The sequence below is a fragment of the Eumetopias jubatus genome, unplaced genomic scaffold (genome assembly GCF_037043125.1).
Source record: "Eumetopias jubatus isolate StellerSeaLion01/CBP00866 unplaced genomic scaffold, mEumJub1_p1.0 scaffold_14, whole genome shotgun sequence".
NCBI lineage: Eukaryota > Metazoa > Chordata > Mammalia > Carnivora > Otariidae > Eumetopias > Eumetopias jubatus.
In genome coordinates, this window is record NW_028274820.1 from 54,156,440 (window position 1) to 54,173,149 (window position 16,710).

The 16,710-nt window shown below is 35.7% G+C and overlaps 1 protein-coding gene across 1 annotated transcript in view; it reads left to right on the forward strand.

Annotated features, from left to right (window-relative positions):
- ITGB8 (integrin subunit beta 8) overlaps positions 1 to 16,710 on the forward strand; it is a 73,141-nt gene that overhangs the window by 26,490 nt on the left and 29,941 nt on the right. The window contains exons 2-4 of the mRNA XM_088018426.1: positions 654 to 739; positions 6,539 to 6,710; positions 16,132 to 16,378. Of these exons, the coding sequence (XP_087874552.1) occupies positions 654 to 739; positions 6,539 to 6,710; positions 16,132 to 16,378 (505 nt within the window). The remainder of the gene's footprint in view (positions 1 to 653; positions 740 to 6,538; positions 6,711 to 16,131; positions 16,379 to 16,710) is intronic.

Below are 16,710 nucleotides of genomic sequence, written 5' to 3' on the forward strand. Positions count from 1 at the left end.
GACCCAACATGGATTGACATGTTCAGACTGAAGTCTGTATATGACTATTTTTACAGGAAAAATTCTAGATCTAAAAATGCCTTATTAGTTCAGATAATATGAAATACAGTGAAACTTCAGCACACTAAAAAATGTGGAGTGTCTTTTACTCTTGTAGTAGAATACAAGCCAAACCCCAAACCTAACTAAAATCACATTTTCATCACCCTCCTTTTTCCCAGCCTTATAAAACCAAATAATAACTATCTAAGAAATGTTCTATCTGTTGGGGCACCTGGGTAGCTCAGTCGTTAAGCGTCTGCCTGCGGCTCAGGTCATGATCCTGGGGTCCTGGGATCGAGTCCCGCATCGGGCTCCCTGCTTTGCGTGAGGCCCGCTTCTCCCTCTCCCACTCCCCCTGCTTGTGTTCCCTCTCTCGCTGTGTTTCTCTCTGTCAAATAAATAAATAAAATCTTTAAAAAAAAAAAAAGAAATGTTCTATCTGTTAATTATAATGCAGTTAACCTTACCTCTTCCTAAAGAAATTATATATATATTTAATATTTACTTTAAACTATTGGTCAGCTTGTTTCAGTTTTCAAAATACATTTTGGTCTAGAATTGTATATACTTCCCAGTATGAGAGTAACACCTCATTTTATCCTCCATTACAGAAGACAATAGATGTACATCTTCGAATGCAGCGTCCTGCACCAAGTGCCTTGCGCTGGGTCCGGAATGTGGATGGTGCGCTCAAGAGGTGTGCCTTTTTCTTTCTTTCTTATTTTCTTATTTTTTTTTCTTTCTTCTTTCTTTCTTTCTTTCTTTCTTTTCTTTCTTTTCTTTCTTTCTTTTTCTTTCTTTCTTTCTTTCTTTCTTTCTTTCTTTCTTTCTTTCTTTCTTTCTTTCTTTCTTTCTTTTTCTTTCTTTCTTTCTTTCTTTCTTTTCTTTCCTTCCTTCCTTCCTCCCTCCCTTCCTTCCTCCCTCCCTCCCTCCCTCCCTTCTTTCCTTCCTTCCTTCCTTCCTTCCTTCCTTCTTTCCTTCTTTCCTTGTCTCCCTTCCCTTTCCTTTCCTTCTCTTCTCTCTTTTTTCCTCTTTTCTCTGTTCCTCATGGTTGACCTTCTCTCTAGGCATGATTTCATTGCCCTGGTATTTTGTGCCTTGAAGGTGCATCAGGAAAAAAGAAAGATACTGCTGAGCATCAGGAAAATTTTATTTGGTTTTATGCTTGGAAACAGCGTATCTGGCTTAATAAAAAGTATAACCTTTTCATTAGGAAAATTATGGTGATTTTAAAATGAAGTGCAAACCATTTTATGTCTCCCATCTGTTCTATAGAGAGAATTGGCAAACACAGAAAGTGACTTTTGATAGGTCAGTAGGCTTTGTGTGAAATTCTTGCTGCAGCTTGGGGCAGTAGGTTATATATGCAAGTTGGATCATAGTCTTGTACTTGCTTATTAAAGAAAAGCAAGTTAGTTTATTGGTCTGTTTCATTTGTTTTTACTTGAAATACTTAGAGATAAGTTATTTACTCCATTTCATAACATTGTACATCAATTCGCCAGTTACTTATGAAAAATGGGATACTTTTCCTTTGACATGTGACCCTATTCATGCAGTACTGTGTACATTTAAATTCTGTGGAATGAAGAATAATTCAAAAATTGTTTATTGTTCAAAATTAGTGTTTTTCTATTCTAACAAGAGAAACATAACCCAATAACAAATTTCTTAGTAAAAAAAACTATAATGCATTCCTTCTTTCTTGGCTGTGAAGTTGTTTTGTGAATTTTTTCTTTTCTTGGTAATCTTCAATGAGAACTACCTTATATGATAAGTTGTAATGAAGAAGCCATCTACTAATCTGGGGGTTCTTTTGTGAAATTATATAGGTAATTTTATATTTGTTTATGTAGCTCTTGTGAATTGGAACAAATAGATCTTTAATGGTCTTTTGCCTGACATGAAAAGAAATTTCTAGCTTTTGCCTCCTGATTTCGCTCAAAACCTGCACCCACCATCATCTTTCCAACTTCTCCTGTTACTGCTTGCCCTTATGCATCTCCCAGGGGGAAAAAGAAAGCTGAAAAGTAGCAAAGGATGGCGGACGTTACTTTCTTCTAAAGCAAGTCAGGAAAGAGGCAGGGGAGGGGTTCAGAAAATAGTAGCCAGTGTCCCTCCTGCTGACAACCCAAAGCCTTCTTGGGTATACTCTAGGCTTTACCAGTGAGAAAATCAGATGTCATTCAAAACTAGCAGTGCTTCACCAGAACCCATGGAATCAAGCAATGTCAGAGAGAGGACAATTCCAGAGTTGCTAGTCCCATCACCTCTGATGAGTCAAATGACCAGATAGAATTCACTCTATTCTCTGAGTCTCCCTTTCCTCATCTCTATAACCCTGAGTTTGGAGTTTGTTTCTAGATTTTCTTGTCAAGAATGTTTCATGGCTTGATATTTTCTGACCCTCGGCCAATATTCCATTTTAGATTTTTACTGAGGAAGATCCTTAGAGCCATGAAGTTTATGTCAACTTGATACCAGCTGCTGAGAACTTTAGTCAGTATAGTTTAGAGGGACTTTCAAAAGATGGTTAAGAAACCCAGTTGTCAGCCAAATGTAACATCCCAGCCATATAGAATGGTAAGTCCCAGAGGTTCCCCTTTCTCTGATACTGCAGCTGGCACAGAAAATCTGGAGAGGTGCAGTTATAGGCATAGTAAATGTCAGTCCTGCCACAAGGGGAAGGATTTTGAATATTCAGAGAAATTGGTGGCCAAATGCAAGGAGGTAATCCAAGGGGAAATGTCAGGTGCTGCCGAAGCAGAGGAGGCAAACCCATGTCTGCTATTGGCCAAATGCTTCAGAAGAGGATCTCAGGAAACATTTGGAAATCAGCTGGCTGTTCATGTTGCAAAATATTCTTCTACGTAGTGTAGGGTCATCTCATTCATGTATTGAAAAAGCGGGCTCCGAAATGAGATCACCTTGGATACAAATCCCAAGGCCATCAGTTTCTAACTGTATAAACTTGGACATGTTACTCTAACTACTCTGAACCTCAGTTTTCCTGCAGAAATAGTAATTGTACCTATGACACGCTGCAGTGAAGATTAAATGAAACAGTATGTGAGAAGCATTTGACCCACGTATTGCTTAAAAATAGGAGTTGTTACTTTAAGAACTTGAGTGAGATTCCAGAGCAACTCACTGAGGCTTAGGAAACCAAGAGAACTGCGTTAAGAGCACCACCTAAGGGGGAGCAACCAGTATCAGGACTCAGCCTCTAGCCACATCATTAACAGAAGGAGCTGTCCACTCCCTGCAGGCTGACCTGACATCGACAGGAAGAATATAATGGTTAATTTTGAAAGATTACACCACTAGGCACATATGCAACTAATGTCTTTTATTTCTTAACCAATGGGAGTGGAGGGACAGGGAAAGAATAGGCATTTTTTTCTCTGTTCATGATTAGAATAGGTAAACGGTAACAAATTAAGCCTAGTTTGTACAATTTTCAAAGATGGTCAGAAGTAAAACATCACTAGAAAATTTAGACAGGGTATATTCAATTTGCCTACATTCTTTTTTTATAGCATGTTAATCTGCTGTTCTATACGTTTTGCTTTCTCTTTCTCTCCATGCTATATAAAAATAATTGGACAAATAATTAGGATAGAAAGGACCTTACCAGTATTGCCTAGTTTAATGCCTCAACCTCCTTTTTAACACATGTAAAAATCTTGATGAGTTTTGAAGAATTCTTTCTCTCCTGCGTGCTATGCTAGACACAGATTGTGATTACGTAGCCAGAAGTTTAGAGGGCAGCCTTCGAACATAATTATACTAAAAGACAACACAAAGGGCATTCACTGTCAAAAGGAAGATGGTAGAGTTCCTTCATTTCTGCGCAGATTGCCATGTTTGGAAATCGGAAAGACTCAGAAATGAGAAGAAAAAACTTTTCTTATTTTTTTCCCCAAGATATAATTATCTTGAAAGAATGAAAGTAACAACTGATGAAAAGCCATCTGGGGTAACTTCAACCTGGGCTTTTCATTTACAAATAGGCTTGAGATGCCGACAGTGATTTTGCTTGTGTATTTCTTGCAGAAAAAATGAAACATAAGAATTAGAAGAAATTATAATGACACAAAACACCACAAATTAAAAGGGTGTGGTTTCAAATTCTTTTCTTTTATACAAAGTGGAAAGTAGGCCACAGTGGGTAGGGGCAGCATTCCATCCTTTATTTTGATGTCATGGTCTTTTCTTCCCTTCTCAAACCTAATTGTCAAATTGGCAGTGTTTTTCTAACTCAGTTTTTATAGTGGAGTAAAAACAGCTATGCTGATTCAGACACTGCAAAGTAATTGAGACTATTTTGCCTATTTCAGCAAAATGATTTGACATTTAAAGGTCAGATGGCATAGTGTGATGTATAGTTGCAGTGAATTAACCATATTCCCTTCTTTTCCATTTCTGTATACACAAATAACAAAATCCCTTGCTGAAAAGAAAAATTGGAATTATTTGTACTTTATTTCCTTTCATGATTTGAAGTCTTGGGGTTTTTACATCTGTAAAACGCATGTGGCCCTTTGTCTGTGGCCAGTCATGTGAGGCGTGAACAAGCCTCCAGCACCCTCAATATTCTTCAAGCTCCAGGACAGGAGGGTCCCCCCAACTGGAGCTTTCTGAAGGAAAGTGATACATCTAATAGCAGTTTATGCCACCTTTCTTTGAAGAACTCCAAACTGTTTATAAACTAAATCTTATATTGCGTACCTCTGAGTTTTATCAATAGATGGATAAATTTGGATACAAGAAATTAAGGCTTTGGACTTTTTAAACTTCACGCTAAAAATCTAGGTGTCAATAGCACAGCAAATTGAAATTTTCTGTTCCCGTGAAGTTGCTTACCAAATGACAGCTGGAAATCTTAATTGAAAAGGATATATCCTCTTTTATCTTTTAATTATATTTATATTTTAAGTGTATTTCACACTCTAATTCAGAATCAGTACTGTAAGGGGCCACACAGTAAAAATTTTAAGTTTCATGGGCCACATACTGTTTCTCTTGCATGTTCTTCTTTTTTATTGTTTTACAGCATTTTTTAAATGTAGAAAGCATTTTTTGGCACTCAATCAATACAAAATAGGCCATGGATTGTTGTATTTGTCCCACTGTCCCTAGTTTTCCAACCCCTGTTCTAAATTAAGAGGGGAATTAAATTAAAATCCTTGTATGAATGTTTTTATATTGCCTACCACCATCCCACCTAACACTCACCAGTGCTATGGATGTTCCTATCCATAATTAGTGATCTAATACTCCAACTAATATTGAACTTGATATAATCTCCTTCTTCCATAACCCTATGAAATTCTGTGCTTCCCCTAAATTTAACGTCCATATTAATGACCTTTACTTGCTTAATGGCTGAATTTGCCAATGGTCCGTTAACTCCTTGATGACAGGGAGGGAGTCTGTCTTGTTCCATTCTGTATCCTCAGCACCTAACAAACTACTGTCCCTGAGTAAGTAGTCAATCTGTATTCTTTGATTGAATGATTAGTTGGAAACCCAATTCCCTGAATCAGCTGAACTAAAGGAGGAATGACGGAATGCCAGATCAGAATAGCCACTGCCAGGAAGATCACTAAGCAAATATCCAGCTAATGTGTAAGCAAATATTCCAAATAATTCAGGCCAACATTATATAAAACAAAACATATTTATATACTTCAATACTTTCCTGTTCTTAGGGAAAAACCTAATTGGTTACAAGAAAAATAAAAATATCAAATTTTTCTCAGTCATGATAAATTAAATTTTAAGCTTGCTCCACTAATTCCATGGCTATTGAATGACAACTAACCAATGCTAAATGGTAATAAAAGTTCTAGATTCAGTTTCAAAATCAGGAGAATTTTAGCTTGTATCTTCCAGCCTCATTATGAACATCTTCCTTGGTTTATTAAATTATTTACAGGCTATTGTATGTCTAAGAAGTTGGGAGATTTTATGGTCTAAACAATATAGATTTCCAATTCTTTTTTTTTTTTTTAATTTTTAGTACCTTGTTAGGCATGTGACTCCTGAGGGCTTGCTTTATATTCCAAATATAATAATATATAATGAACATACTAGCTGGATTCTTTGAAAACTGAAACTTACATTTGGATTGACTTAATGGCCTATTTTGAATAAATTTTCTTTTGAGGCAGTCTTTACAACATAAAATATTTAGAAAGAATTAAATTGGTATAATTTTACAGTGATCAGTTAACAATATTTAAAGTCCTTGGTTTAAATCTCCTCTTTAATATTCATTTTCTTCTTTTTAAATAAAATTTAGGAATTAAAGCTTTAGTTAAGACAAATTTACTAGTTTTCTTATTGGAAACATGCAGCTATTTTGAATAGTTGCCTAAGCTGTGCAATATTGGAAGATGGCTTCTTTGCAATATTTGCTGTGTGGTTTTCTTTGATTATAACTGAGATGATATGCACTAAAAACGTCAGTGATTTTCCTTCTTTTATACAGGATTTCATTTCAGGTGGATCAAGGAGTGAACGTTGTGATATTATTTCCAATTTAATAAGCAAAGGCTGTTCGATTGATTCAATAGAATACCCATCTGTGCATGTAATACCAAGGGAAAATGAAATTAATACCCAGGTGACTCCAGGAGAAGTGTTGATCCAGCTGCGTCCAGGTTTGGTGATTTTCAAATAAATCTATAATGATTCTGACTTGAAATTACATTTAGCTTTATTTGCTCATACTTAATATTTTGTGGAAGGCACTATTATTGTAGTAGAAATAACACTGGGCTCAGAATCAAGAAGTCAGAATTTTGCTCTTTTTTGTGCCTATAGCTAGCTAGCTGTGTGGCCTCGGACACTCTCTGCAAACCTGACCACACTATATTATAATTACGTGTTTCCAGACTTGACCCCATTGTAGTGTAATTGTGTTCCTATTCCATTGCCAGCTCTGGAAGAAAGAGAACTTGTTTTATTCCACTGTTTCTCCAAAGCCTCACAGAGTGCTGGCTTGTAGTAAGCACTCCATAAGTATTTGTTGACATGATTACTTGATTAATTAGTAAGAGCTGTAAATTAAGCTAAGCCCTTAGAGCCTGTGTGATAAAATTTTAAACACAAAACTACAATTCGTAATTATCATAATTAACTTGACCTACTTTGTGGTGGCCCCTGAGATTAACACATATTTCTCCTCCTATACTTCTTTTGTACTTGCCATTTTATCACGTTGTATTCCACAGTTTGGCACATGTAGTAGGCCACTGGAAATTATTCATTTTCCTGTGGTGCTAGAGAATCCCAGTGTACAAACCACACATGGCAAGATAAGTTCAGGTACACAGGTAAGCATCAGTCAATTAGATGCATTTAGTTTTCAGCAGTATGCAATTTCCTTCAAGCCTCCCATTATTTCATTCTGGGTGGTCTTGTCCTTTCATTAAATTTTTAAATAACCATTATTGACACATGACCTCCCTTTTCTAAAGCTGAGCTATTTCTTCCAGATTCTTAGATTACCAGAAAAACAAAGTCTATTTCTTTCTTGGCTTTAGACATATTCCCAGCTTCCAATTAAAACTATGCTCTTCACCATATAAAACAGCCCAGTGTGGACATATATAAGCAACAGTTGGAAAGGGATACACAAAAATGAAAGAAATTAGATTGGTAAGATTATGCCATTCATTATCTTCTATTGCTACCATAACAAAATACTGTATAATAGGTGGCTTAAACAACAGAAATTTATTTTCTCACAGTCCTGGAAGCTAGAAAGTTTAAGATCAAGGTACTGGCTGATTTGGTACCTGGAGAGGGAGAGAGACACACCCAGAGAGAGGGGGACAGAGAAAGAGCTCTGTGGTATCCCTTCTCATAAGGGCACTAATCTCATCATGAGGACCCCATCCTCCTGACCTCATCTAAACCTAATTATCCCCCAAAGGCCCCATCTTCAAACACCATCACATTATGGGTTAGGGCTTCAACACATAAATTTGGAGGGAAAACAATTGAGTCCATAGTACCTGATATATAAAATAATATTTTCAAAGGCCATGGAATATTTTTAGATATTAATCATATCTTAAACAAGAAAACTTAATCCCAAAAAGTGAAACTTTTTATAGGTCAATATCACTGTATGCTATGCAATAACTTTTGAAATCAATATAAGAGGATAAACAAATATTAAATAACAAATTAAGAAAAGCTTTTCCTAAATATAGTCTGTCTCCAAGAATAAATCAAAACTCTAGCCATAGACTATTTAATAATTACAATAACAACAAGACACATCAAAATATATGGGATGTGATTAAATTTGCTCCCAGGAAAATTAAAAGCTTTAAGTGCTTTTATTATTAAAGAACGAGCAAAAATTAACTAAGCATCCAAATTAAGATATAGGAGCAACAAAAAGAAAATAGCCATAAGGAAAACAAGAGAAAGGAATTCATAAGTTAAGAAAATAATTATGAAATGCAAACTAGAAATGAAAGGGTAAAATTAATGTATAATTCCAAGAGTTGGTTCTTTGCAAACTCCAATAAAAAGAGATAAATTGTTGTCAAAGCTGATTTAGAAAAGAAGAAAAAAGTAACCCAGTTATAACCAAAGAAACAAATATTAAAGAAAAAATGACTACAGAAATGTTAAGCATAAAAATCTATGGTAAAATGCATAAATATTGATAGTATACCTAATTTTAAGGAAAATACATATGACTAATATTGCTCAAGAAGAGGGAGATCCCTAAGAAACCTAATAAAAATAAAAGAAATTAAGAGCATTGTAAAAGAAAAACCCACATTGCGTACTTAATGTTTTCTTGGGAAGAAATGATTTCATGTTCACCCAAACATTAAGAAATGCATTATCCCTATGCTACATAAACTCTTCCATTAGTTTTTAGAGAAGGCCTAGAAGCTACCCAATCTGTACAAGGTTAGCATAACCCTAGTATCAAATCCTTAACATTTTAGGAAACCAGATTAAATCATATGTGATAAGAAAAATAATGCCAAAAGGAAAAAAATATATATTGTTATCTCAACAGATGCTGAAAAATCATACAGTAAAATTTAGTGTCCATTCTGCCAAAACCAAAACTGAAGAATAGTTCTTTACTATGTATTAAAATCCTTCTGGAAGTTTTATATAAAAGCAGTTAGACTAAAAAGCCAAATATAAGTTATAAACATTTTGAAAAGATAAAGCAAAATTATCATTATGTGTCTCTGGTAAATCCAAGCAAATCAACTAAAATTAACTTTTAAAATTAAAAATAAAAAACAGGGGCACCTGGCTGGCTCAGTCCGTAAAGCATGACACTCTTGATCTCAGGGTCATGAGTTTGAGCCCCACATTGGGCCTAGAGCTTACTTTAAAAAAAATAAAAAATAAAAAATAAATTTCTGCCGTCGTTATATAAACAAGGTATACATATTTTTAAAAATAAATAAATAGAGGGGCTCCTGGGTAGCTCAGTTGGTTGAGCAACTGCCTTCCGCTCGGGTCATGATCTCAGAGTCCTGGAATCGAGCCCTGCATCGGGCTCCCTGCTCTGCAGGAAGCCTGCTTCTCCCTCTCCCATTCCCCCTGCTTGTGTTCCCTCTCTCGCTGTCTCTGTCAACTAAATAAGTAAAACCTTAAAAAATAAATAAATAAATAAATAAATAAGTCAGGTTGTTTTTTAAAATATTCAAATCAATGAATTTCCTATGTAATATTAAATATAATGAAAAAAAGGATCAATTCATAGCAGCAATCTAAAATGTAAACTGTCTAGGGATAAAGTTTTTTAAAAAATGTATAAAAAAAATTAAAAAAATAAAAAAAAAATTAAAAAAAAAATGTATAAGATCCACTGTGCAACCTTGAAGAAGATATGAAAAAGTGCAGAAGAGTTTTATGTTCCTGATTAGGAGGACAATACTTATAACAGTGACAGTTTTCTGTAAACATACTCTATAAATGTAACAAAATCCAAATGAACAAATAAATATAAGTCAATTCCAATCCAACCTGAATGAAGTTTTTTACAACCTTCAATGATACTTGTTATGCATGTATCTTTATATAAAAAAACATTCATTTAGAATGCATTCTTATAAATAGATTTACTAGGTCAAATATATACAAATTTACTTAGGTTTTTAATGTATGTTATCAGGTCATTCACAAGAAAAATGGATGTCTAATTAAGGCTTTCATGAGTCAACCTTGCCTTCTCATTCTTTTCAATCTTTTCAGTTTTTTAAGTGTAACTACTGTTACCTGTTTCTTTTGCCTTTTTTCCTAGTACTAGGAAGCTTCCTAAGCTTATTAACCATCTCCGTTCTCTTTTTTTGTGTGTGATATGCCTCTCCATACAAATTTTCCTATTTTTCTAACTAAACATTACCTTTTATTTTAAAGATTTTATTTATTTATTTGACAGAGAGAGAGCACAAGCAGGGGGAGCAGCAGGCAGAGGCAGAGGGAGAAAAACAGGCTTTCTGCCCCCTGAGTGGAGCGGAGAGCCCCGCAGGGCTCAATCTCAGGACCCTGGGATCCTGACCCGAGCTGAAAGCAGATGCTTAACTGAATGAGCCACCCAGGGGCCCCTAAACATTACTTTTCAGTAGCTTATACATGAAGTTTATCATATATTATTTGCTCCTAATAAATGTAACTATATCCTTTCAAAATGTCTTGCTTTTTTTTAAAAACTTGGGATTTGAAACTTACAAGGGTGCATTTTTTTTATTGGTGTGTTACATTTAAATTTATATACTTAAATGAATTTAGTTTGTTCCTTTTTGTAGATATAATGCTGGTTGAATCCTCCTGAGACTAAAAATTAACAGTTCAAAAGTTGTCTAACTGTTTCAGTGCTATAGATAAGCAATGACAGTAATGGTAATGAGGCAGGAGAGAAGTGGAAAGACATGAGGGATAATGGGAGGTAGCGTCCCCAGGGGTTGGTGTCAATGAGCACAGGGACACTTGGGCTGTGGCTCAAGCAACAGGGTAAGAGGGGTGGCTGCCCTCTGTAGAAGGTGTGGTACTGAGTTCAAACTGAGACATCTTAAATTGAGGTGGTGACTTATTTATTATATATGAGGCTGCAGTTCAGCAGGAGATACAGGTTGGATAAAGATGCGGGAGACTTCAACATAAGGTGGTAAATGATGGTAAGTGAAGGAAGTATGAGGAGTGGGAGAGTGAAAAGAGAAATGCTCAATATCTATGTCAATCCTTATGGGGCTTGATTTTATTCATTTTCCCACTACTGTTTGAATTTCTGTATGCAAATTAATGTAATTATCTAATGTGTTTAAGTCATCTTTCCAATGTAGCCATGACAGAACTATATTTTATAATATGCATATATAACAAATGCTTATTAAGTTATATTTAATAAGTTCATCTAAAAACTACACATGGCATCAAAGATGTGCCAGCTTTGAGGCATAATATATGAAGTTACATTTTACCAACTCCAGATATATAGAACGATCACTCCTCATAATATAGAAGTCCTTTCTACCATGACACATACCACACATACCTAACTATAAAATGCATTTATTCTCTAATATTGATTTTGATGTGATTTATTTATAATCACTTCTTATAAAAATTCATTACCTTCAATGTAGCATCTATTAAGAATTTAAAATTTTTTTCATGGATACTGATTAAACTTTTTAAAGAATATTAGTAGGACTCTATTATATATTTATTTATTTATTAAGATTTTTTTTTTATTTATTTGACAGAGACACAGCGAGAGAGGGAACACTAGCAAGGGGAGTGGGAGAGGGAGAAGCAGACTCCCCACCGAGCAGGGAGCCCGATGCGGGGCTCGATCCCAGGACCCTGGGACCATGACCTGAGCCGAAGGCAGACGCCTAACGACTGAGACACCCAGGCGCCCCCATTTTATATATTTAAAATGAGATTTAAAAGTGATATTTTCTTTCACTTTTTACTTCTTAAAATATACTTTTTTTCTTATTTTTACCTATCAATCTTATGGAAAAATAACAGAAAGAAGCTACTGATCCTACTTGATATTCCCTAAGAACACCAAAATGAAATCTTTAGGAAGATAGAAGAGAGAAAGAAATTCTCCAATTGTGCTTCAGAAGTAATACGATAAGGATTAGTGTAATTTATACCTCACTAATTTAAGAAAATCTTCCAAACTCAATTCATTTTAATATCGTAACAAAAGAATTCCCTTTAATTTGGTGCAGCTTAACTTAAAATGTAAGATTTTTCAGGTATTCTTGCTAAATTCAAAATTTTTTTAAAAACCAGAAAAATACAGATATCACGCATCCTTTCCCTTCCACCCCTGGCACATATCCCTCATTTTATCCCCCACAGATATTCAGAAATGTGCTGGAGTCTGTGCCTTGATGTTTCAAACCCATCTCATTTTTGGGCCTTCTCCTTCCCCGGCCCAAGTACAATGAACAGAATTTGGCTGTTCTTTCTTCCTACCAGTTTTCCACATTTTCTTATGGTTTTTCAATTTCATCTTATGCAGAACATTTTTAGTTATCTTTTCTTAATGTCCAGTCATGGTTGTAGCCAAGTCTTCAGAGATGTTCACACCATTATTTCAGTGATTTTAAACTCATTCTAACTACTTTCAATTCTTTGGCTATTCAAACCAATACTGGCAAAAGTTCTAAGTAGGTCTCAGCTTTCCTCCAAGTCCTCTTTCTTATTCTATGTCACAGACCCACTTCCCTTTGAAGTTGATTGATGGAAAAAAGGATCTGAGCCTTTAGAATCTCAAAAGGTATAAGAATGAAGCTTTCTTGGAGATAATATAAATCGTGGCATAAACATTTTGGAGCCAGGTGACACTCTTTCCTCTCAAACAGAGAAACTAAGTTTTTCCTACTCTGTAGGAAATAATTCATAGATAATGAGCTTCTCACTAAGGTTAAAATATGGGGACCTTTTGAAATGATGTATCAAAATGTGCTTCAAATGTAGTTTAGTTAAACACATTTATGAGTGGCTATGCCTGACCAAACCCAGAAGCTTCAGAGATAAATGAAAAGTTTTTATGCTAATGATGTTTAGTAATACTAATGGTATTACTAAGTGATAATTACTAACACATATATATTTACTGTGTACCAAATACTGGAGTAAATATTTTAAATAGACACTAAAAGAATCTGCTCTCAGAGTAGTATTTATGACACTGCTGCCTACATTGATAACCTCACAGATATTAAGTCTTATTTTTACATGTGTTTCTTTCTCGTCCAATATATTCAAAATCACATTAATGTCATCTGCCTTTTGAGCCCTGTGTTGTTGGCACCCCATTATGAACTGAATGGAGATTTTATCTGGGGACACAGTGTCCATGTTCCCATAAAGAGGTATTTCTACTGCCTCTGAGAAGGTTTCTTCTTCATATATAATGAAACCATCAAGAGCCAGCTTGAAAGCATACTTGGAATATCTCAAGCTCATGGGCAAAACACCATAATCCAAGCTTGGCTTCCTCCTTAACAAGCAAAGTGGGGTTTGCTTGTTAAGGCAGCCTATCTAGGGCTGCCTACATTGAGCTGATGACTTAAAGTTAGAACTTTATGGGAACCTTAAGTGCCTTGCAGTTTATTATTTTTTAAAAGATTTATTCATTTATTTTAGAGGAGGGAGGGGCCATGGGAGAAGGGAGAGAGAATCTCGAGCAGACTCCCTCTAAGCATGGAGCTAGACTCAGGGCTCCATCTCATGACCCTGAGGTCACTACCTGAGCTGAAATCAAGAGTCGAATACTCAACCAACTTCGCCGCCAAGGTGCCTCAAATGCCTTGCAGTTTAGAAGTGGTAATTATCATTTTCTCCAGCAGTGACTAAAAGGCCTGTGTATGGAAAGAATCTCTTTTCCCCTTTATTAAAATTTTGTCTTACTGAGGCCTCAGCCCATGCTGAGGTCTTCCAGTGACCCAGGTACATATCTGAGACCAGCATTTATATAATTCAGAATCAAGCCACCGCAGCCTAAACCCTCCAGCCCTGATCGTTTGGCAGGCTTCCTTACAGCCATCTTCTTTGCTGAGGCCAGTGAGACGGAGATTTGCTTGCAAGGCTAAGAGCAGCTAGTGTGTGCTGAGGGCCCTTGTAGGGCTAACATTTGGTTGGACCTCTCTGAATATCTTAGTTCTCTAAGGACTGTGCCTTTGCAGTTTCTGTTGGCTAAGATAACCACCAACTTTATAACAACCTGGACAATATACTAACTATCTAGTGTATTTTTCAATAACTCCATGAAAACACACAGCAATTCATCCTTAGACAGAGCCACCATAAACTGTAATGATCACCAAGATGAAAACACCATGTGGCCAGTGCCTTAGGTCTTCAGCCTTATACCCAAGTCAACATTTAAAAAGCAACTACACAATTTGTGAAGAAGAAGAAGAAGAAGAAGAAGAAGAAGAAGAAGAAGAAGCAGAAGCAGAAGCAGAAGAGGAGTAAGCTGATCCACATATTAAAACACATGAACCACACTCCCCAAATATGCTCCATTTCTGTTTCTTATCAATCTGGCTCTGTCTAGATTCTGACATTCTCCTGAATTGAACTTCTCCACCCAAACTGCAAGACACTTCCACAGGGACAGGCCTTTTTACCAGACATTGGAAAAGCAGAGCCGAATATATGCTCTTTAGGGGCAGCCCAGCTCGTAAAGGGAAGGAGTGAGAGAGTGGGCTGGGTGGCTTTCACATCTCCCAATTTCTCCTCCCAAACTCTTGGGCCAAAAAACTGAATGTTACAATAAAGGGGTTTCCAGCATATACAGGCAAATTAGGAAGGAGTAATTTCTTCCATAATTATTATTACATACCAGATAAACCTTATTTTGAATACATTCTGTAACTGGTTTAAAAACATCTGATTTATAAAATAATTTAAAAGAAAATATTGCTATTCTTGAGCATATTAAGACTTAAAATATGGCTTGATAAATAACAGGATTCTTCTGATGGGTAGATCAGGCTATCAATTGTACATACAAATTGGTGCTCATTATTGTTCTACTCAAATTACTCTCCACTGACAATGACTTAGAAAGCATTTACTTTATTGTTTAAAAAAGTAAAATTCACAAATTGCCCATATTTAAAGAGATGACTGCTTACCATATATAACTGGTTTCCAATTATGGAAGGAATAAGTCATGGGAATAAAAGGCACAGCATAAAGAATACAGTCAGCGAAACTGTAATAGCTATCAAATGATAATGCACAGAGAACTAAATAAAATGGTATTGTGTACACAGTTGTTGGGAAGCTCCCACATTTCTCCTCATGGTGACCCTCTCTTCTTGTCTAGTTCCTTTGCTTCCATGGTCCCTCTTCAACATACGTTTATCAAGTACCCACTATGTGTTAGACAAATGCTGTTCCCTACATTGCCCAGGTCCCCAGTGTGGCAGTGCTGGGTACAATTCTTTAGACTGCTGTCTCATTCCTTCTCAGGACTAACTGTTGGGAAGGATCTCATCATCTAATTCATTATGAAGTACTACATATCCTGGACAGGTTAACCTACTACTCAGTACCAGAGTTTTCACTTCACATATGTAAATATGCCTTAACCCAAAAGGATGAATTCGTACTTTCATCCAACAAGAGGTAACTTTTCTTAAGATGCCTTTCTACTTTTCTTCAAACCAAAAACCTCTTTCAAACCACGACAGCCACCTACTCTTGAGATAGAACGCTGCTTGCTATATTGTGCTCTTTTCCTAGATACTAAGGGAAGTACGGGTTCATATGGTGATAAATGTATTCTCTATTACATTTATATCGAGCTGGTCCATTTGTTACTATCACTATCTGCACCACAGAATTGTGAGAAATGCATTGTAGAAGTTGGAACTAATAAACTGACATGGTTTTCAAATTGCCTTAAAATTATTCCAGGATATTCCTAACTTCATTCATTATGCACAAATTTGTGCTAGTTGTTCTGTATATAAAATGTGACTGATTCATTGAGAGCTTATCCTGAGATGTTTAAAATGAATACTACATAATGTCTGTCTTTCTTTGAACCAGAAGCTGAAGCTAATTTTATGCTGAAAATTCATCCTCTGAAGAAATACCCTGTGGATCTTTATTATCTGGTTGATGTCTCGGCATCAATGCATAACAATATTGAAAAATTAAATTCCGTTGGAAATGATTTATCTAGAAAAATGGCATATTTTTCCCGTGATTTCCGCCTTGGATTTGGCTCCTATGTTGATAAAACAGTTTCACCATATATTAGCATCCACCCAGAAAGGATTCATAATCAATGCAGGTATCTAGGGGTTGATGTGGACTTCATAATACCAAATTAAATTTTTTCTTATAAAATCTCTCTTTGTTTTTATATAAAGGACTCACTAAATTTTATATTTTTGTTTTATTAAGTGAGAAATGAAAATATTTGGAGAGGAGGTATGTTCCTATCTGAAAACTTATGAGATTTTGGGTAGCTTGGACTTTTTATTTTGTTTTTTCAAATATCACTCAGTTTCATCACAAAAAACCCACAAGTAATATTAGTAATTTTGGATAAACCCCCAATATTCAGGCCACCATGCATATAAATACCTGTTTGAGAATTCTGTATGTGTCCTTTTTGATGGC